Source organism: Caenorhabditis elegans, chromosome III (genome assembly GCF_000002985.6).
Source record: "Caenorhabditis elegans chromosome III".
NCBI lineage: Eukaryota > Metazoa > Nematoda > Chromadorea > Rhabditida > Rhabditidae > Caenorhabditis > Caenorhabditis elegans.
Window position 1 is genome coordinate 7173949 of NC_003281.10, and position 19132 is coordinate 7193080.

At 33.7% G+C, this 19132-nt stretch overlaps 10 protein-coding genes, 2 non-coding genes and 2 pseudogenes across 14 annotated transcripts; 8 read left to right on the plus strand and 6 right to left on the minus strand.

The window, feature by feature from the left end:
* Nucleotides 1-124: 124 nt before the first annotated feature.
* On the minus strand, nt 125-1858 carry srb-9 (annotated as a pseudogene). Its single transcript has 8 exons — nt 1796-1858; nt 1615-1727; nt 1504-1566; nt 1225-1443; nt 1029-1133; nt 891-982; nt 494-686; nt 125-307 (listed from the first exon to the last, which is right to left on the minus strand). Coding segments are annotated over exons 1-8 (1031 nt in total).
* Nucleotides 1859-3581: 1723 nt separating this feature from the next.
* On the plus strand, nt 3582-4905 carry srb-7 (annotated as a pseudogene). The gene is made up of 6 exons: nt 3582-3623; nt 3670-3913; nt 3958-4278; nt 4320-4409; nt 4469-4666; nt 4711-4905. Coding segments are annotated over exons 1-6 (1090 nt in total).
* Nucleotides 4906-5042: 137 nt separating this feature from the next.
* Nucleotides 5043-5640, minus strand: rps-14 (Small ribosomal subunit protein uS11). The gene is made up of 3 exons (NM_066171.10): nt 5484-5640; nt 5325-5440; nt 5043-5276 (listed from the first exon to the last, which is right to left on the minus strand). The coding sequence occupies exons 1-3, from the start codon at nt 5629-5631 to the stop codon at nt 5082-5084; spliced, it is 459 nt and encodes a 152-aa protein (NP_498572.1). The 5' UTR covers nt 5632-5640; the 3' UTR covers nt 5043-5081.
* Nucleotides 5641-6302: 662 nt separating this feature from the next.
* On the plus strand, nt 6303-6699 carry rpl-36 (Large ribosomal subunit protein eL36). The gene is made up of 2 exons (NM_066172.10): nt 6303-6423; nt 6474-6699. The coding sequence occupies exons 1-2, from the start codon at nt 6304-6306 to the stop codon at nt 6666-6668; spliced, it is 315 nt and encodes a 104-aa protein (NP_498573.2). The 5' UTR covers nt 6303; the 3' UTR covers nt 6669-6699.
* Nucleotides 6700-6803: 104 nt separating this feature from the next.
* ndab-2 (Acyl carrier protein) lies at nt 6804-7971 on the plus strand. Its single transcript, NM_066173.6, has 4 exons — nt 6804-6944; nt 7145-7205; nt 7251-7370; nt 7706-7971. The coding sequence occupies exons 1-4, from the start codon at nt 6814-6816 to the stop codon at nt 7829-7831; spliced, it is 438 nt and encodes a 145-aa protein (NP_498574.2). The 5' UTR covers nt 6804-6813; the 3' UTR covers nt 7832-7971.
* A 247-nt stretch (nt 7972-8218) lies between these two features.
* On the plus strand, nt 8219-10103 carry epg-4 (Ectopic P granules protein 4). Its single transcript, NM_001392138.1, has 7 exons — nt 8219-8249; nt 8295-8426; nt 8617-8771; nt 8817-9056; nt 9107-9250; nt 9480-9669; nt 9719-10103. The coding sequence occupies exons 2-7, from the start codon at nt 8358-8360 to the stop codon at nt 9866-9868; spliced, it is 948 nt and encodes a 315-aa protein (NP_001379933.1). The 5' UTR covers nt 8219-8249; nt 8295-8357; the 3' UTR covers nt 9869-10103.
* A 284-nt stretch (nt 10104-10387) lies between these two features.
* Nucleotides 10388-13920, plus strand: yju-2 (Splicing factor YJU2). The gene is made up of 7 exons (NM_066175.7): nt 10388-10429; nt 10544-10605; nt 10657-10727; nt 10825-11003; nt 12254-12507; nt 12554-12800; nt 13719-13920. Exons 1-7 carry the CDS (start codon nt 10400-10402, stop codon nt 13845-13847), a joined length of 972 nt encoding a protein of 323 aa, NP_498576.1. The 5' UTR covers nt 10388-10399; the 3' UTR covers nt 13848-13920.
* Nucleotides 11005-11625, minus strand: F37C12.14 (Ovule protein). The gene is made up of 4 exons (NM_066176.3): nt 11480-11625; nt 11256-11435; nt 11164-11209; nt 11005-11120 (listed from the first exon to the last, which is right to left on the minus strand). Exons 1-4 carry the CDS (start codon nt 11573-11575, stop codon nt 11089-11091), a joined length of 354 nt encoding a protein of 117 aa, NP_498577.2. The 5' UTR covers nt 11576-11625; the 3' UTR covers nt 11005-11088.
* F37C12.10 (uncharacterized protein) lies at nt 13893-14482 on the minus strand. Its single transcript, NM_066177.5, has 2 exons — nt 14284-14482; nt 13893-14200 (listed from the first exon to the last, which is right to left on the minus strand). The coding sequence occupies exons 1-2, from the start codon at nt 14402-14404 to the stop codon at nt 13941-13943; spliced, it is 381 nt and encodes a 126-aa protein (NP_498578.2). The 5' UTR covers nt 14405-14482; the 3' UTR covers nt 13893-13940.
* On the plus strand, nt 14409-15040 carry F37C12.21 (uncharacterized protein; the record flags this gene model as incomplete). The annotated part of the gene is made up of 3 exons (NM_001268015.2): nt 14409-14538; nt 14585-14748; nt 14794-15040. The coding sequence occupies 3 exons, from the start codon at nt 14409-14411 to the stop codon at nt 15001-15003; spliced, it is 504 nt and encodes a 167-aa protein (NP_001254944.1). The 3' UTR covers nt 15004-15040.
* Nucleotides 15041-15229: 189 nt separating this feature from the next.
* On the minus strand, nt 15230-15683 carry rps-21 (Small ribosomal subunit protein eS21). The gene is made up of 3 exons (NM_066178.10): nt 15628-15683; nt 15441-15528; nt 15230-15391 (listed from the first exon to the last, which is right to left on the minus strand). Exons 1-3 carry the CDS (start codon nt 15675-15677, stop codon nt 15263-15265), a joined length of 267 nt encoding a protein of 88 aa, NP_498579.2. The 5' UTR covers nt 15678-15683; the 3' UTR covers nt 15230-15262.
* Nucleotides 15684-16076: 393 nt separating this feature from the next.
* 21ur-7304 lies at nt 16077-16097 on the plus strand. The gene has a single exon (NR_052436.1).
* 21ur-10581 lies at nt 16081-16101 on the plus strand. The gene has a single exon (NR_052437.1).
* Nucleotides 16102-16240: 139 nt separating this feature from the next.
* mec-14 (NADP-dependent oxidoreductase domain-containing protein) lies at nt 16241-19044 on the minus strand. The gene is made up of 10 exons (NM_066179.6): nt 18904-19044; nt 18610-18705; nt 18422-18533; nt 18057-18134; nt 17563-17627; nt 17352-17519; nt 17174-17304; nt 16892-17126; nt 16672-16847; nt 16241-16625 (listed from the first exon to the last, which is right to left on the minus strand). The coding sequence occupies exons 1-10, from the start codon at nt 18994-18996 to the stop codon at nt 16418-16420; spliced, it is 1362 nt and encodes a 453-aa protein (NP_498580.2). The 5' UTR covers nt 18997-19044; the 3' UTR covers nt 16241-16417.
* Between the last annotated feature and the right edge of the window lie 88 nt (nt 19045-19132).

The window sequence follows — 19132 nt, forward strand, 5'->3', positions numbered from 1 at the left end:
AATAATCAATTTCGTTATTAATTTTTAAATAATTTTTTATTATTAGGGATGTGCGGCATTAACCAAAATTATCAGATAAACGTTCAAAATGTTTTAATTTAAAAAATATTCTAATATATATATTTCATGGAGCTATTGAGTTCGAGTTCCAAATGCGATTAGTCACATTAACATAGTTTTGTGCTCCCGTATTTCCTGTTGTTTGTATTTGGACTTTTCCATTAAGTTCTTCTGATTTTATTGTTTGAATTTTATTGTATAAATTTACAGCAACAATTCCAATAACAAGGTTGTAAGTGGCCATTATCTGAAAGTTTTATGTGGATTGATACAAGCAGAAAAACCGATACTGTAATTTCAAACTATTCCCTTCGGTAATTATTGTTTTTGATTTTTCGTTGGCTTTATTCAAACGTTGAGTCTATCAGATATTATCTAAGAAATTTCAGAAGCGTTGTTTTTTGTTTTAACTTTTTACCGGTTTCGAACTTACAGTCATTAAAATTCCATTTCCAGCCCATACATCGATTGGATTAAATAAAAGAGGCCCAACGACTAAAAATGTCAAAACTAGAATAATATAAGAACAAAAGAAAGCAACATGATAAAACACTACAGTAATCACAAACATTGTTGAGAAGTATACTTCTTCGAGTTGGAATTTTGTGGATAATGTGGAATTTATGCTGAAAACTTCTATTCAACTAGTATTTTAAGTATGTATTATAGAACTTAAAAAATTGCCACTAGGAATGCAGTTTATTCTGTGACTAAATTAAATTCCAAAAGCAAATTCAACCTAGAAACAAAATTTGCTATCACCAAAACAGTCAGGCACGTAGCCATAAACGCATGTCTGCCTACTAAACTGCCGCCGACAAATTGCGTACCTTTTCAATTTTGCATTATCTCTAATGAGTTTGATATTGAATAAAAAGTTGATCACATTGAATATAACAATTATTATGAAAAACTTCATCATCTGAATTACAAATGTTTGTGGAAATAGTTCATAAAAGAAAACTAACTGTTAAACCAACTTCCAAAGATGGAAAAATAACAAAAGAAATTGATCCAGCATCAAAATTTGAGTTTCTATGGATCATGGAAACCGTAGTTAAATCAATTATTATCTGAAAATAGCCGTTTTTTGAAGAAAAACAATGAGGGTAAAGTACCCAATTTTTCTATTTTGGTAAAAGTCAAATAAAAAAAAAAACTTACTAAGAGAAAAGTGATTATTGGGCCCAGCTTTACTGGAGTTTTTTCATAAGTTTCTGCGTTTTTCATTGCGAAAAACCGTTCAATTGTAATGCAAATCGGTAAAAGTGTAGACAAAGTCATAATAAATGACCCAGTTGGATGACCGTATTTCAAATATCTTCCATTGATTATCAAATCACAAGGTGTTCTTGAAATGAATGGAAGCAGAACTTGAACGAACTGAAAGTTTCGGAAATTCAAATTAGTCTGATGGCAATTGTTAAATTAAGTAAAACTCACCCCAACAATTTGAAAATTGATTGTAAATGCCAGAACTGTCACAAAATAACCAATTAACACACACTGAAGTTCATTAATTAACTTATTTTTCCAAGTAACCTATTTGCTTACTTTCAGATTTCCGTGAAAACTCGATTTGATAAGTTTGAAAAATATGAAATAAAACAATGGGGGAAATGCGAAACAGGCAACCAAAAATTGATAGATTTGAGCAACTCGATATACTGGATGAAATGAAATCATTTGTGCTTGTATAGTTTAATTTCAAGGATATTTGCAGTGGGTTACTTACCGTAGTACAATTAGAAAGAAGTTCAAAGCCAGATGAATCTGGTTCAGTTGTTGATTTGCTCATATCTTTTGTTCTCCGTGCTGCAAATGATTCTGTAACTCTTATATTCAATCAAGAAAGAGTGCTAATTTGAAATGTGACTATCAGAAACCGCACAGAATCTGAATTGTCTGGTCAATATGCGCCACAAAAAGTTATGCCTGCCTTGGAGCACACAGGCAAGCACTTTTATGCATACGTGAAAGATTTGATTTCGGAAATTATTGAAATTCAAAAAATAAATTTTCTGTTTTTCTAAAATTGTGGGTTTTGATATTTGCAGTCACTGATTATGGAATGTTATGAAGAGGGAAATTTCAAAAACTAAGGAAGAAGACGGCATTTTCATAACATTTACCATTTACCAATCATAACATTACCTTTATTTTTTAAAGGTTTTATCCCAACATTAAAAATGTGTACAATAATTATCAAATTTTCAGTTTAAAAGATAAAGGAAAGATGAGGACTAAAAATTCCAGTCAATCAAGGCTTCTTCAATTTTCTACTTCTACGTGAAAACTCTCGCCTGAAAAAGTAAGTTTAAAGCTCACAAGTAATATAAAATTACTCTTCCGTTTGAAATTAACCTGCATGATTTATTCCAATTAAAATGAAAAATCAATTTCAAAACAAACTGTCATTAGAGCCCCTCTTGCAGCTGATAAATTTATTGGATCATCAATCAATAATCCACCAAAATATCTCGATAGAATAGTAAGTGTTGTATATGTTCCAAAAAAGATAACATGAACAAATATTACAGAAATTGCAAATTTCGTTGATAAGTATACTTCCTCCAATTGATATCTTGCGGCCAGTGTCGAATTTGTTCTTAAAAAAACTGAAATTAAAAATAATATGTTGTATATTTCCAGATGATTGCCACGTATAACTTTATTATTGGAGTAGTTGCTGTCTATTTGTACAAACGAATTCGAACTAAAAAATCTGTTGAAATTATTGGAAAAATTGAAATGCAAGCGACTGGGAATGCGGGAGCCCAAAACTACGATAATGTCATTTTCAGTATTTGGAATTCAGCTTCTAGTTTAACATCAAGGCCTACTCCAATTGTTTAATTAATTCAATTATTAACAAATAAACAATAACTTCTTTACATTCTTCCGAATACGACAATACGGCTGAATACGGCACCGGTCTCACTAGAAGCAAAATATTTTTGAAAAATAGGCTCTGCAATCACGTGGTGTCAGAATGTCCTATTTCGTTGTGATCTACAAAAATGCGGGAATTTATGCGCAGGCTTCTCAACTGATTTCGCATAGTTAAGAACGTGCTGACATCACATTTTTTGGGGAAAAAATTCTCGCATTTTTTGTAGATCAAACCGTTGTGGTACAACCTGACACCACGTGTGCAAAACGGTATGCACCTTTAAGAAGTACAGTAATCATCGTTAATTGTGTACTTATGTAGGCTTTCAGATAATATTGTCGTTTTTTTATGTGTTTCAGTGTTTCACGAAAAACAATTTATAAAGATATCGTCAGTAGGAGAATTACTAAATAAAAAACCACCATGGAGCACCAACGGGATAGATTTTTTCACATTTTCGTTTTAAGAAATTGAATTTCGAACAATAAAAAGTTAATCTATCAATTCTAGTCATTCATTTCAACTTTCGGAGAATAAAACTAAAATTTCTGAGATTTATTATGATTGTATTTGTACGAATATATAAGAAGGTTGGAGCTTCAAGTTTCATGTTGATACGATTTCATAAATGAATGAATCTTCTACAAATATTCCACTGGCATGTATTACGGTTGTCTATTATTAATGGAATTTATGATAAATATTTGAATTTTCAGGCGTATGAGCTGTCGTTTCATCCAGTTTATAGAAATTTTCAAATATATCAGTTGATTATGCTTTTTTCTTCCTTATTTCCGTTAACTTACTTTATTTTATTCCAGCTTCTGAAATCCAGTTTTCATGGAAATCTCAAGGTATTTGAATTTATCTTCAATTATTTAAAATTTTCATTTTCTGAGTCTTCTTGTTGGTTATTTTGGAGCAATTCTCGTGTTCAGTGTGGTATTCCTTGTTGAAGCTGTAGGTTCCTATCAATTGACTTTAATTCCTTCTATCGTTTATAGTTTATCCAAGTGTTACTTCCATTCATATCAGAGCAAAAGTGCGACTTATTAATCCAACCTAAATACTACAAGCTTGGCAACCTTTTGGGATGTCTTCTTATGACAATTCCTACATTTTTCCCAATTTCAATAACTTTTGAACGACTAATTGCTACAAAAATGGCTGATGATTACGAAAAAACTCGTGTATTTTTGGGACCTATTCTTGCCATCTTTTTGGTACTACTAGATTTATTTCTCATTTTACTCATCTACAAGGAAGCAATTGTCACAGGAGGTTCAATATCGTTTGTATTCATTCCGGCATCAATAGCTTCAAAAGTTGCAAAAATTGAAAAATTGTGAAAAAAATTTTTTTTCAGATGTACATGTTTTTTATTATGATGCTGATTTTAAATTCGTTCAATTTTTTCTTCAGCTTCTTGTTGCTTCGAAGAAACGCACAATTGAAAAAGTTGAAATTTTTTTTTTTTCATAACATTTAGAATTTTTTTTTTTTCATAACATTTAGAAGTCCAATTCAACACTAGCTGCAAAATTCCAATTGGAAGAAGTTTATTCTTCGACTAAATTTTCCATTTCGGTTATATTCGTGCATGTAACATTTTTTGGGAGTTACACGACTATCACTATTTTGTTAAGATATTTCGGAAGTTATTTTTTCAGTGATCCAATAGATTTAGGGGCAGTCCGCGGAGCTTTCATGACGGTATTTCATTTAATTACAGCTTATAGAAGTTCAACTTGTTCCAGATGATTTCATCGTACAATTTTGCAGTTGGAGTAGCATCAGTATACTTTAACTACATATATCGAATAAAGAAAATTATCGAGATCAAAGGAAATATCAGAATAGTGGCAACTGGCCAGGCAGGTGCTATTAACTACGACAAGGCTATCTTCAATATTTGGAATTCTACTTCTTCAACAAATAATACCAGTTATTGATAAATTCTCGAAGCAAGCATTTTAAACGTAGCTGAGCCTTCGATCTGAACAAACTCCCAGCCAGAGCATACTTAACTATATTATCGACTAAACGTTTTTCGGTCTACGCCATTTTCAGTGTGTAACGCAAATAAATTCTTTTGAACAATGTATTCTTTCGAATAACAAGTAACAACTTAGAGACGACGTCCACGGCGACCTCCCTTTCTTCTGGTGCAGTCGGATGGGATTGGGGTAACGTCTTCGATTCTTCCAATCTTCATTCCAGCGCGAGCGAGGGCACGAAGAGCAGACTGAGCTCCTGGTCCTGGGGTCTTGGTTCTGGTTCCTCCAGTAGCACGAAGCTTGATGTGAAGAGCGTTGATTCCGAGCTGAAAACATTAACTTATTGCAGTAGCATTGATAAAAATTTAACTCACTTGTTTGCAACGATCAGCGACGTCTTGAGCGGCGAGCATAGCAGCGTATGGCGATGACTCGTCACGATCGGCCTTGACCTTCATTCCTCCGGTAACTCGAACGATGGTTTCACGTCCTAAAATTATTTGATAATTTTTGTTTCAAAATTATAATTTTACCTGAGATATCGGTGATGTGGACGAAAGTGTCGTTGAACGAAGCAAAGATGTGAGCGACTCCGAAGATGAGCTCTCCTTCTTTGGCCTGTGGTCCAAGGGACACGACAGCCTGTTCCTCCTTAGCCTTTCCCTTACGAGCGGGAGCCATTATCCAAGACTAAAATTGAATTCCTTGATTAAATATTTTACTAACTATGGCAATGAGGACAACGGAGAAAAAAAAATTTATGATAAGCCGAGTAAAAATTATATATAATTAATAAAATACGTCTTGTAAAATTTATTCTCATTGATTTTTAAAGAAATTCTCAACATTTCACCATAAAAACGTTTTAAAAATCGAAAAAGAAAATCGAAAAATACGATTTACACAGAAAATGTTTTGGCTGCGTATCATTTCCATGGAAAAAGTCGCTACGCAGCCAATGGTCTCACCACGATTTTCCATTTTCTCTTGTTTCGCCCCGCCGACGATAATAGGATGCTGGTTTTTTCGATTTTTTCACGATTTTTACAGGAATTTCTTGTTAAAATTTCGTCTAAAAACACCAAATTAAATTGGTTAAACTATTTTACACTGAAAAATCACACTATATGGGTGTTTTCACGTCTCACATATTGATTTTTGAGAGATCTTCTTTCAAGGCCAAATTGGGCATCAATTCGATAAATTTCCAAAGTTTTTTACCTATATATGCGGCAAATTTGTGATTTTTTATTTAATTTGTACCAATAGGATATATGTTCGCTAGTTTATTTCTCGTAACTTAATCGCAACTCTAATCGTATTCCTAAACTAATTATTTTGTATAATTTCAGGATGAGCGGACCAGGAATTGAAGGTTTGGCCGTCGGTCTCAACAAGGGACATGCTGCTACCCAACTTCCAGTTAAGCAGCGTCAAAACAGACACAAGGGAGTCGCCTCCAAGAAGACCAAGGTTTGTTATTATCCAATTTTTCGGATTAAAATATTTATTAAAGTTTTTAGATCGTCCGAGAGCTCGTTCGTGAGATCACCGGATTCGCTCCATACGAGCGTCGCGTTCTGGAAATGCTTCGTATCTCCAAGGACAAGCGCGCCCTCAAGTTCTTGAAGAGACGCATCGGAACCCACCGTCGTGCTAAGGGAAAGAGAGAGGAACTCCAAAACGTCATCATCGCTCAACGCAAAGCCCACAAATAATTTTGTTGCTGTTGATAAATTGTTGTTATCCAAAATCTCGTTTTTTCTTGTTCTGACTTTGAAAGAATGCGTGGATTCGCCTCAATTACTTGAGGATAGATAGTTATGGATTATGAAAGAACCTCATTCTTTTAGAAGGGTTAAAATGTTTGGTCGTCAAGTTGGACGCGTCGTTTTCAGAACTGCCTCGGTGGTAGTTCAACGGAGATCTGTGTCAGCTTCGGTGCCGCAAATGGTCAAGCTCGTGGCTCCATCTGTAAATTTCATTCAAACTAGGTAACATTCTTCAGGAAATTTTGTGGTGCTAAAAATCAAGGCAAATGCTTATTTGTAGAAGAAGGTTTTTTGAGGAAAATAAGTGAAAAAGAGAACTACCTTTTAAATCAAACTGAGTAACGATAAAACAATTTCCACATTAAAGTTTTGATTTTTGGAGTTCAGACATACTCTTTAGAAAAAAAGGTCGGTATTTTCAGGGGAAGCAAAATTGAAGTCTTCGGACCATTCGACCCCCCAAAGCAACTCACATTCAAACAGGTAGCTGAAACAAACGGAAGACTTTTTCAGGCCGTATATTTTCAGGTTGAAGATCGTGTTTTGAAAGCAGTTCGCTCATGGGATCGTTTCCCAGCAGACAAGGAGTCACTTTTGAAGCTTGATGCTGATTTGAGCAAAGATTTTGGATTTGATTCTCTGGATCAGGTAATTTCAATTTCAAAATGACATTAAAACATCTGCTTTACCGGCATATGGAAAGTGACATTTTCAGCTCGGTCCGAAATGGAGAATTATTCCGTACCAGAAATATAGATTTATTTGTGCTTTTTGAAGTCAACTTGGCTTTAAATTAAAATTTTTGAAAAGTGGAAAATAAAGTTATCATCAGAATGTACAAATATTTCTATTTTAGTTTCTGAAAAAAATATCGACGATGAGAAAATGGGTATTGTAAAATGTGTCGCACATCTCCTCCTCACGTTAAATTTAAATTACAAAGTAAATTTTTTTTTTTTTAATTGAAAATTGTTTTGTTTCAGGTCGAAATTGTGATGGCACTGGAAGACGAATTCGGATTCGAGATCCCACTTCAGGATTCCGATAAGTTCAAGACCATTCGCGATGCATTCAAGTACATTTGCGAGCGTGAGGATGTATACGAGTAGATAAATGACAGGATTCAACAATTTTTTTTTGTATTTTTGTGTGTAACTAAACATTTCAATTTTATCCATTTTTGTCCCATTTGTCGTCATTTCACAAACCCTTTACTAGGAGAATTTTACGCCGATAAATTAGTTGATTTCTTTCATAATGCTCATCTATTTCCTGAGGAAATTTCCTCAGGACACCCCATGACTGGTAGCAAATTCGCTCCAATGTATTGCGTTCTGCTGCGTCTACACAAAGTGGACGCTCGATAGGAATTGCGTTGTGCAGATGATCAGGTCAATGAAAAATCATGTGTTTCTTTTTTTGTAACCAGCATTACAACGAATTTCGTTAAAAAATATTCTCTTCGTTTCTTAGATTCTATAAGTCATTATTTTCAGAATTTCTCCATTTTTCCGGTGCAATTTCTAGGTTAGTAAAAACAATTGCAGCGTAGAAATATAGTTTTTAATTCAGATATTCACCAATCAATAATCAAGTCACACATACCAAGAAGTTAGTTTAAACAAGAGTCCAAAAATGGTCAAATTTCAAATAATAGCTCGAGATTTTTACCATGGATTTATTGATTCATTTAAAGGAATCACTGTGAGTATTTAAAACTTTAAAAAGTTTTTATTTATGGGATTATTCAAGTAATGTAGCGAAATGTATTTAAATACATGTTTTTTATGTATTTTAATACAGTTGTGACGTAATTTTTCTACACTTTTTAATTTTCCGACACTACTTGAATAACCCCATTAGTAACGAATAGTTTAAATATTCTTGATTTCAGTTTGTTCGGCGTATTCGTGAAGAAGAAGCGAAAGAAGTAAAAGTAGAACCACCGAAGCCAGTTGAACGAACAGTTTTAATGATGAGACGAGAAAAACAAGGAATTTTCAAAAGACCTCCTGAACCACCGAAGAAGAAAGATAGCTTTTTGAAAAAGTATTTTATACTTACATGTTAAAAACTGAATAAATTTTATTTCAGACTCTGGCAAATCTATGCTATGAATATCGGTTTCTTGGTTCTGTGGCAGGTCTGTATATTGATTCTTGGTCTATTCTTCAGCTTTTTCGATCGAACTGATTTGGGTCACAATATCGGCTACATTCTGATTATTCCCATCTTTTTTGCTTCTCGAATCATTCAGGCACTTTGGTTCTCAGATATTTCAGGAGCCTGTATGAGAGCTCTAAAATTGCCACCACCACCTGTCGTTCCTTTTAGGTTAGTTTATTTAATAATTATTTCAAAAAAATAAAACTAAAAAATTTCAGTTCTATGTTAGCGGGAACTCTCATTTCTGCGCTCCATCAAATTTTTTTCCTCATTCAAGGAATGCTTTCGCAATATCTTCCAATTCCTCTTATCACACCAGTTATCGTTTATCTTCATATGGCTCTACTTAACTCAATGTACTGGTAAGTTTTAAACATTTTTTTTACTAAAAATAAATCAAAGTTTCGATAAATTAAATTTTTGCCAATCAGTCAATTTAATGCTTTCTCAGCACCTCTCCAATGGAATGTATCAAAAATTGAAAATAGAAAAACAACAGAACCACCAATATCGCCAAAATTTCTAAAATAAGAATGGTAAAAAAGATTTAGCTGAAACTTTGAAAATCAAATAATATTAATAATATTTCAGTTTCGATTACTTCTTCGACGGTTACAACCTTTCATTCCTTCGACGCAAAGATATTTTCGAATCACACTGGCCGTACTTCCTTGGTTTTGGAACTCCCCTGGCACTTGCTTGCTCAATCAGCAGTAATATGTTTGTGAACAGTGTCATTTTTGCACTTCTCTTCCCATTTTTCATCATCACCAGCTATCCGGTTCGAAATTAATTTTAAATTTAAAAATTGAAAATTTTGATAGTTTCAGGCAAATTGGAATAGAAAATACGAAGAGGAAATTCCGAAAATTGCATTCTGCCGTATTTCATACATGTTCACTGAACTTGTTGGAAAATTCGTCAAAAGCATTACACCAACCAATAATCCAACTGCTGCTCGAAATAACGCTCAAAATTAGATGTAAAATATGTTCAAAAGGGTTCAAATTCTCGTGCCATTTATTTTTAACTTTTTTCGTTATCTTTTTCCCAAATGTGCCACTCAAAAATATGAGTATAATTTATGTCACTTCTAGTGCATCCTCAGTTCCAAAAACCTGATTTTCCTGTACATTTTGATATTTCTTGTACATATTCTTACACTTGTGCTCATGCCCATTCACTCAGTTTTTGAATAAATTACGGCTAAATCAATTATTTTTTGCTACTGTGTTTTTGCAGGTTTTTTTTCCATCGCTATTTACTTACCATTCTTTCATAATTTTGATATTACTGTGAATGTAATTGCAACAAATCTTTTTCTACGGGATCTGTGTTTCTACAAAGTGTGTAAGTGTAAACACGCTCCAGTGCAAATGTTCTCTGCGTCTCTGAGTTACATAGAGTCTCTAGGTTTCGAAACAAAATATTGTGAATATTGACGTTTATTTAGTTTTTCTCAAATTCTACCAATACATTTATTTTTATTTTGAATTTACAGGTGATCAACAATGACAGGAACCGAGAGAAAAGTTTTCCAGGTGAGGAAGATTCTAAAGTACTATCCTACATGCTTTTTTGCTAGTTTAAATATGAAAAATTGCAGAAAAAACAGTTAAAAAAGAGTACCTTTGTTAATTTATTTCTAACTTCAGAAATACTATCCACCGGATTTCGATCCATCAAAAATACCACGAGCAAAGGGACAGAAAAACAGGTTAGTTTTGTTTTTAATTTAGTTCTTCATTTATTTTTTTTCGTTTTACAGACAATTCGTTCAACGTGTTATGACACCATTTAACATGCAATGCAATACATGCCATGAGTATATTTATAAAGGTAATTTGTGATTTTGTTCACTGAAGCAAAAAAAAACCATTAAAAAAATAAAATTTTAATCTCCAAAAAATCTTTATGTGTTATTCTAAATTTTCAGGTAAAAAGTTCAACATGAAGCGTGAAACGGCTGAAGGAGAAACGTATCTCGGTTTGAAACTGTTCCGATTCTATTTCCGATGTCCTAATTGCCTCGCTGAAATTACTTTCAAGACTGATTTGGAAAACTGTGATTATCAGAATGAGCATGGAGCAACAAGACTTTTTGAAGCTGTCAAAGTGAGTGTTTAGATAATTTTTATTTGAAAAAGCACAAAAAACTTTATTTGCAAATAAGTTATGTTGAGTTATACATTTTTAGTAGCTAACAGTCCATACGAGTGAGCTGAGGCATATCTGAATTATAAAAAATATTATGTTTTTGAGTATTCCGACGTACCTGAGTAGTCAGCCTTTTCCACTTTGAAGTCATACTCTGAATTCTCCTAAAAATACAATTTATTTTGAAATCCATATACTTTGGAATCTTACCCTCTTAAAATCTAGGTGACTGCTATTTTCAACTTCGATTTCCATTGGCTTTTCTGGTTCCAAAAGATGCATAGGTTGATCTTCAGTCAGTTGAATAATATTTGAATAAAATGTATTTAGATTAGGAATCGAAAATTTCCACATCTGATTTTGAACTTGACTGTACATAATCACTGGGCTCTAGAAATGCGATATAGACCTTAATTGTCTGAATCTGTACTCACCGAGATTGAAAAAAATGTGTAGATACTTGTAGGTGGTGGACACCAAATGCCATTTAGTGGTGCAAAGTAATAGAAATTGGGAAGAGGCGTTGTCATGAGAATGATTATTTCAAGATGATCTCTGTCAAAAATAAAAGATGAAGGAAGTGACATAGAAACTAAGAATAATTGCATTGGCTATGAAAGCTTGGCTAGGCAGCAGAAAAACTTCAATACTTGACGGTTTCAGGATTCAAAGAAAACCATAGAGATTTATTTATGAGAGTGTTTTTCGACAAAAAATCTTTGAAAATACTACGGTATGCCACGAGAAATCATTAGAAAGATGAGAAAAGGCTGTGGGTGTGTATAATTGAAGAGTTTGAGATGTTTCCTCGGCAACAAAGAGCTTATGAGAACAATGACAGGATATAGAAAAGGATTAGATTAAATATATGAGAAGGAGTGACTATGAAACATTTAGTTTGAAAATTCCAAAAAAAATTATGAGGTCATGATAAATCTAACCGTTGGAAAGAAAACAACTAGTTATAAAAGATAATTATATAATCAATATTTTTCACAAAAATTGACCAAATTAGCTTTCATTTTAGTTAAAACCTTTGAAAAATGCTCAAAAATTGTCTGAAAGTAGTGACAAATGCCCGGAATTTTCCGAGAAGTTCCAACTTTTCATTTTTAATATTAAAAAATTATCTGGATCATCTAAAATTTGAAAGTTTTTGTCCAAAAATTCGAATAAAAGATATGCAACGTTTATAATTTAATTTTCAGCTTTACCAAGATCAACAAAAACAAGTGGATGAACAAGAAGCAGAAGATGCGAAGGATCCCATGAAAATGCTCGAAAAGAGAACAATGCAAAGTCGTCAAGAAATGGAAGAAATGGGAAATCTGGAAGATCTTCAAGAATCAAGCAGAACGAAAGAATGTATCGACACCATTGGTTTCTTGTCGTCAACTGATCCTCATATCGCACAAGCTCAGAGAATTAAAATGATGGAGGACGAGGATGATCGAATGGCAAGGTATGTCAAGATATTAAAAGAAATTAGAAAAATCAAGAATTTTCAGAGAACTCATGGGAATCACTTCAGAAGGACGAATCGAGCGACGTATTAAGGATGATGAGGATAACTCAGATGGTGCAGATGAAGATGATAAAGATATTCCTGGTCCAAGCGCATCGGTTGTTCCATCTACTTCTTCCATGCTTAAACCAGCGATCCCGAAACTTGGAATGGATGATTCAGGGAATTCAAGAAAACGAAATGAGCAGAGAGATCGATTCGCGGGAATAAAATTGATCAAAAAAGCGAAGGTATGAAAATAAGAAACGGATTCGATATTTTGTAGTTTATCGCAATATACATCAATACTTTCTGATCTTTTTCAAGGCCGAGAAAACGAAAATTTTCGGTTTTCCGTTTTGCTAGAAAATCGTTTATCCAGAAATTATTTCAAAAATAGTGAAATTTCTGATGAGGTAGGGTATCAGAAAAGTAATCCATTTTGAGCAGAAAAAAAGTGTAGAAGCAGCCCACACGTCAGGGAGTCCATTTAAATTTTGTATCCACTGGATACATCACTCAAATTTTTTTATTGGCGTAGGCGCATGTTCTTTGAAATTTCTGTTTTTATTTTCACTACAATATTTTTTAAAACAAATTTTGCAGTTGTTAAAAATTATGTCTTCGAAACTTGACTAATTATTTTTTTTAGTACCCGACCGCGATATTTTGTGATTTTTGCGCAAGAAATACGGCATCCCGTCTCAACACGCATTTCTTTGTAAAATACGAACAGGTGTGCACCTTTAAGGAGTACTGTAATGTCAAACTTTCGATGCTGCGGAATTTTCATCTACTTTTCAGTTTTTTTTCAATTTGGTAAACTTTGTGTGGTTTAAATTGTTTTATTTAGTTGTTTAAATAATAATAATAATAATTTATTACGCTCGCTGGGAGACGTGAAGGAATACAGAATACAAAAGAATAAATAAGTATAATTTTAACGAAAAACTACTGCGAAATCATTGAATCAAAGCTATGAAATCACAGTATTCTTTAAAGGCACACACCCGTTTGTATTTTATAAATATTGTCGTGTCGAGACCGGGGACCGTCTTTTGTAGCAAATTTACGTGTCTGATTGTGAATAATATGGGAACATGAAAAAAAATTCAAATCTGCAGAGCATTAATAAAATTTGACCTAGTTACATAATTTATTATTTTCAGCCATCTGAACCTTCTACATCTTCTACTGCTTCATCTACATCGTCGGCTCCTCCTCCGCTACCATCTTCAGCTGCTTCATCGGGACTTTCACTTCTCGCAGATTACGGATCTGGTTCTGACTCTGATTAACTCTTTTCTGTAGATAATTTTCATTCTTTCGAATTGAAACAAAAAATCAATTATAAATTTCATTCCAAAAAGTACACAAATTTTTTAATCATATCAGGCTACCGCTGCTGCCACGAAAACAACCAATTTCTCATTTGGCGCCTGCACGAAACACAAATTCTGGGAAGATCTGTTGGGACCAGGATCCGTGTCAGCTGTCGTCCTACTGTAGTTGATCGTGTTCACTAACCAAATGGCATTACGGTAGCCCGAAACTTGATCTTGAACTGATTTATTGATGTCATCAACAGTTCGATATTGTTGCAAAGCTGATTGGACCATTGCAAAAAGTGTTGGATCTGGACAAATCCATACTGAAAAAACTTGGAAAAGATTTTTTGGAAAGTAAAGTTAACTTCGATATTCTAACAGATTCTACAATATCTTACGTACCGACCTATTAAATTTATAATCTGTTGATCATAACTTGCTTTGACAGTAACACCCATTGGAGCAGTTGAACCGATTCGCAATAAAGAAAGAAAACAAAGAGCAATTATAATAAATCCCGCTTTCATAATGATGAACCAAATTGTTAACACCGATAAAACTGTAAAAAAGGAGCTGACAACTCGGTGGAAAAAGTTATTAGTTTCGAAAAGAAAGGGAAAATGGAGTCTCGGTGGCGAAAGGTTATCAGTCATCATAAGAAGTTCGAGATCAGTTGATAAGGAAATTATCAAGTCACTTTTTTTCAGGCAAGCTGTCAACATTATTCTTTGAAAACAGATGTCGGTGTCGGCAAAGAATTTTTTCTGAAATTTCTCATGGGTTCTATACCAATAATCGAATCATTTTTCTTTTTAAGAATGGGATTGCATATTTTCTCAGAATTCCAGATTTTGTGATGAAAGCGCTTTTGGTGAGTGAATTTTGATTCATATTTTCGATACGGAGTTTTATTCAGTTGATTCTACTTGTGTCCAGCGTGGTATGCGATGCACCCATGAAATCTCCGATGTGCTTGTGTGCTCCCGGCCAAATTTGCACTAAGGGAACATGCCATGATTACTTGATTCCGAATCGTGCGCGTCGATCGACCGGATGCGACAAAAGATGTCCAATCAATACCTATTGCGACAGCGGAAGTTGCATGAGTTCCTCATACTTTGGATAATTATTTGTCTTTGCGATAAATTGTTCTTATATTTAAAATAGTGTTTAAAAATCGCATATTTTCCAAAAGTTTCACAACTGAATTTTTAAACCAGGTGCTATTTTTTCACTTAATCTGGAAGATTTTTGAAAAAAAAGAAAGTTAGATTTTTTCCAATGAGCAATAATTTGCTCGTTCGTATCTGACGTCTCCCAATTTTTCATTAGATGTTGAAGAACACTATTTTTTGGAAACAATAACAAATTTATGAGAAAGTTACTCAGTTGGACTTAACATCATCTCTTGGCACGAGTCCGTCCTTCTGGGCAAGTCTCAAGATAGCGTCGTCGGATTCTCCCATGCGGCGGATAGCTCCACAGATGGCGTAGCGGGTAGACTTTCCTGGGATCTGTAATAAAGACATTGAATTATCAACATTGAAATTTTTATTAACGTACCATGCGGCCAGTCTCTGGGTCGACATCGACGAAATCGATTTGGACGGAAGCGTGGTCCTTTGGTCCGATGATGCGGTTGGACGAAGAGCTGAAAAACGATATGTTCGATATATATTAGATATTAAAGCGTTAAACGTAGATGTTTGGTCAACGTTCTATATACATATATAATTAGATAAAATCTCACCACTTGCGTGGAACGTAAAGCTCGACGGTTTGTCCGGCGTCGTTTTGCATGATTACCTGAAACCAGAATTTTTGGACATTTATAGTAACGAGTAAATCGGAAAAATCCTTAGTAACGATTTCGAGAATAAAACGGAGTTTTGCCTAAAAACAATAATAATGTAACATTTTGAAAAAGAAAGATAACCACAAGATCCCGACGCCTTTATTTTCATATTTACTATTGATTTTGATCAAAATAATTGCAAAAAAACGTTCGAATACGAAAAATAGGGCAAAAAATTGAGAAAAAATCCCAAAAGTCTTGCCAGGGCGAGGAGGCCGATGGAGGCTGGTCGTGGCGAGACCATTGGCTGCGCAGCGGGCAAATGAAGTTAAACTGTGATACGCAGTCTTCGTAAATCGACAATTTCACACTATAAATTAAAATAAAGTTTTTGGTAAAATTATTCAGTTGAAACGTCATTTAAAAGTGTCTTGGTGATTTTTTTTGCATATGAAGACGACAATCGATACATTGAATAATTTCACGGTTTCATGAGTAGTCTTTTGGTAAAGAAGTTTGAAGAATTGAACGTTTTTTGTATTGCGATTGATTTTGAAATAGAATACTATTGATACGAAACCATTCATATATCGTAGTCTCAGGTGGCTTAACAAAAAAAATAACTAAAAAGATTTATAGAAATGAAACCAGTCGTTTTGAAAGGAAAAGAAAATTAAATGTCCAAGTGAATTCGAAGATTAAAAGAAAATTACAATGAGCTTATTTAAAAATATAAATGATAGTTCTAAAACGGCCGTCGTCTCCTGGGTGTCCTTAATTCGGAGCTCGAGTTTGAAGAATATAAAGAAAATCCGTTCAATGTGCTTGCAAGACTTTCAACTGATGAATGACGATGAGTTGCCAACGCGGTTAATCCCAACTTCTTCAACTTTTTCCAATATTGAGCGACATCTACGCCTTCCCAACCGGCATTTTCCAGTCTGTCTAGATACCTGAAAATAATGAAATATATGTGAGAAGCTCGTTACACGATCTCACCTTCGCATTATCCGATCTCGAACTCTCTGCTCTACATCTGTTATTCGTGAAAAGTTGGATAATTCCAGGTTGTCTAATACTTGTTGCACACTATCCATTCCAACCAGACAACAAATAACGTTCGGGAAATTGAGAGCATAGTCTAGAGCTAGTTTTGATATGCTTATATTCTTAGACTGAAAGAAACTATTTTGGAATTTACAAAAGTATAGAAACTAACTGAACAGTAAGTAGTGGCTGCTAAGCAAGCTTCTTTAATTTCATCACTTGCTGGATGCCAAGGCGGTGGACCCTTTTCTGTGAGCAAACCCCAACATAGTGCTCCAGAATTGATTACTGCAATATTTCGAGTCTGAAACCAAGCAGTAAATTGTCCAAGAGCATTATTGTTCAATGTCCCTTTGCAGTATGTCATCACAAAATCTATTTTAGTAGCCGAACAATCGACAAGTTGACTGAAAAATATAATTTTGGCGCATTCCAAACATATCTAAACGAGTACACAAGTTTTCCCAATGGATATCCCGTCAGACCAATGTGCCTAATCTTTCCAGATGACTTTGCCATTTCAAGAGCCTGTAGAGTTTCATATAGAACAATTGATTCATTCGGAGCAAAGTCTGCATCATGGATCTGAAATTTGAATCAAATTTTGATATCTTCAACAATAAGAATCTCACCTGAACATAGCAAATGTCAATATATGTCAATTGAAGTCGCTTTAGGGAATTTGTCAAAGATTCCAGGATTTTATCAGCTCGAAAGTCAAATGTCCGAGCGTAGTCCAATTCGAATCTCCCAACTTTTGTACTTATATAATATGCTTTTCGTGGAATTTTTGACAGAGCCTGAAGTAGAACATGAAAGTGATTCAGAAGTTTAATCACTTACCTTTCCCAATATTGATTCACTCCGACTCTGACTGTACCAGTATCCTGTATCGATATAATTGATACCTAAACAAGAATACAACTATTGAATCATAGATACCGTACCAGGGGGTGCGGTAAAATTACGAAACTGTAAAAAAACTACGGTAGAATTGAAGAAAAGTATTTAATTACCTGGAAAATGGTTTTTAGTTTTGTAGAAAATTTTAAAACAAAAAACCTCAAGTTTTGGTTTCCGATTTGCCAAAAAATATCATTTCTAGTCTGTTTTTCAGATCCTTTTCTAACTTCCCAACATTAATACTATTTATTTTTGAATCATTAGAATATGTTTCTATATTTTCACGTACGTTTCTGAATTATAAAGTTTGGTTACCGTACGGAAATGAAAATTTGCAATTACTTTATTCTTAATAAATTTAAAACTATAAAAATACCTTGAAATAACTACTAAATAACTTATGAAATAATTTACGATTAATAAAAGCTACAAACCTTGTTTTATGGCAGTTTCCACTATTTTTATTATCGAATCTTCTACATTTCCAAACATTCCTCCGATTGCAGCAGCACCTACAAAATAGTTGTTTCAATCAAATTATAAATAGGGGATCTTGTCGAGATGGTCTCAATATGAAAAGCTTTAAAACAATTGAGGTATTCCCGAATTATCGAAATTTGGCAAATTGCCAAAATTCTAATTTTTTTAAAGAAAATTGCTAGATGCCCGAAGTTACTGAATGTTAGAATGATCTGAGCAAGACAAAAATAATTTTAACTGTCTTGTTAATTAGAGTAACCAAGTCAAATGAGAGTTCTTCATCCACCTCTATGAATTTCCATAAATTCAAAAATATTACCGAATCCAATTTTTGACATTCGAATGTCGGTTCCTGGTATCTGTCGGTAATTCATTCGTCGAACTGCTGACTCGTCATGAAATCGAGGTATATATGTTACAGGGAGGGACGTCTGAAAGTTTTTATTTTTATTTTGGGATATTTTAATTTATTTGCAAAATTCATTTCAAAAACATTTCCTAACATACATCAACTTGTTCTCTGTCTATTCGTGTAGATCCGGTACGATGATGTCCAGTTGGAGCAAGTGAAATACTTCTGGGAAGCTGTCGAGATGTTGATGGCTGTAAAGATATGGTTGTAAATGTGGTTATATACAATTTGTCTTGTCTTTGCAAAAAATGAATCTTGTAATGTTTCACTTCTTTGTGCAGTTTCGTATGTAACTATAGATTTCAATTTAAAAGGAGAAGTTTAATCTAGATACTATAATATTTTCAAACAAATATCCTTGAACTATCTTTTTTAAAAACTTGACAAACCTCTGAAAGCCGATCGTATAATCTTTGATGTGACACAGATCCATTCATATAAATCGGAACACCACGGCTCCGAGTGAATGTATGTGATTGCATCACAAGTCAAAAAGTTCATGTGTATGATAACATCAATGACGGATTTATCTGAATTTTTGAATGATTTAGAAAAATGAAAATGTTTCTAGTGAGATGTGATTAACAAAAATTAGAATTTTAAAATAAATAATAACAG

Coding starts and splice junctions, on each gene's coding strand:
- rps-14 (NM_066171.10), bottom strand. CDS start 5,631: ATGGCTCCCGCTCGTAAGGGAAAGGCTAAGGAGGAACAGGCTGTCGTG. Junction 5,441..5,483: donor CCACATCACCGATATCTCAG/GTAAAATTATAA, acceptor AAATAATTTTAG/GACGTGAAACCATCGTTCGA. Junction 5,277..5,324: donor TCGCTGATCGTTGCAAACAA/GTGAGTTAAATT, acceptor TAATGTTTTCAG/CTCGGAATCAACGCTCTTCA.
- rpl-36 (NM_066172.10), top strand. CDS start 6,304: ATGAGCGGACCAGGAATTGAAGGTTTGGCCGTCGGTCTCAACAAGGGA. Junction 6,424..6,473: donor TCGCCTCCAAGAAGACCAAG/GTTTGTTATTAT, acceptor TAAAGTTTTTAG/ATCGTCCGAGAGCTCGTTCG.
- ndab-2 (NM_066173.6), top strand. CDS start 6,814: ATGTTTGGTCGTCAAGTTGGACGCGTCGTTTTCAGAACTGCCTCGGTG. Junction 7,206..7,250: donor AGCAACTCACATTCAAACAG/GTAGCTGAAACA, acceptor GTATATTTTCAG/GTTGAAGATCGTGTTTTGAA. Junction 7,371..7,705: donor GATTTGATTCTCTGGATCAG/GTAATTTCAATT, acceptor GTTTTGTTTCAG/GTCGAAATTGTGATGGCACT.
- epg-4 (NM_001392138.1), top strand. CDS start 8,358: ATGGTCAAATTTCAAATAATAGCTCGAGATTTTTACCATGGATTTATT. Junction 8,427..8,616: donor ATTCATTTAAAGGAATCACT/GTGAGTATTTAA, acceptor TCTTGATTTCAG/TTTGTTCGGCGTATTCGTGA. Junction 8,772..8,816: donor AAAGATAGCTTTTTGAAAAA/GTATTTTATACT, acceptor ATTTTATTTCAG/ACTCTGGCAAATCTATGCTA.
- yju-2 (NM_066175.7), top strand. CDS start 10,400: ATGACAGGAACCGAGAGAAAAGTTTTCCAG. Junction 10,430..10,543: donor CCGAGAGAAAAGTTTTCCAG/GTGAGGAAGATT, acceptor TTCTAACTTCAG/AAATACTATCCACCGGATTT. Junction 10,606..10,656: donor GCAAAGGGACAGAAAAACAG/GTTAGTTTTGTT, acceptor TTCGTTTTACAG/ACAATTCGTTCAACGTGTTA.
- F37C12.14 (NM_066176.3), bottom strand. CDS start 11,575: ATGACAACGCCTCTTCCCAATTTCTATTACTTTGCACCACTAAATGGC. Junction 11,436..11,479: donor ACACATTTTTTTCAATCTCG/GTGAGTACAGAT, acceptor TCGCATTTCTAG/AGCCCAGTGATTATGTACAG. Junction 11,121..11,163: donor GGAAAAGGCTGACTACTCAG/GTACGTCGGAAT, acceptor TTTATAATTCAG/ATATGCCTCAGCTCACTCGT.
- F37C12.10 (NM_066177.5), bottom strand. CDS start 14,404: ATGAAAGCGGGATTTATTATAATTGCTCTTTGTTTTCTTTCTTTATTG. Junction 14,201..14,283: donor ACAGATTATAAATTTAATAG/GTCGGTACGTAA, acceptor AAGTTTTTTCAG/TATGGATTTGTCCAGATCCA.
- rps-21 (NM_066178.10), bottom strand. CDS start 15,677: ATGCAAAACGACGCCGGACAAACCGTCGAGCTTTACGTTCCACGCAAG. Junction 15,529..15,627: donor CTTTACGTTCCACGCAAGTG/GTGAGATTTTAT, acceptor ATCGTTTTTCAG/CTCTTCGTCCAACCGCATCA. Junction 15,392..15,440: donor ACCCAGAGACTGGCCGCATG/GTACGTTAATAA, acceptor TCTTTATTACAG/ATCCCAGGAAAGTCTACCCG.
- mec-14 (NM_066179.6), bottom strand. CDS start 18,996: ATGCAATCACATACATTCACTCGGAGCCGTGGTGTTCCGATTTATATG. Junction 17,127..17,173: donor TATCCATTGGGAAAACTTGT/GTACTCGTTTAG, acceptor TATATTTTTCAG/TCAACTTGTCGATTGTTCGG. Junction 16,848..16,891: donor CAGCCACTACTTACTGTTCA/GTTAGTTTCTAT, acceptor AGTTTCTTTCAG/TCTAAGAATATAAGCATATC.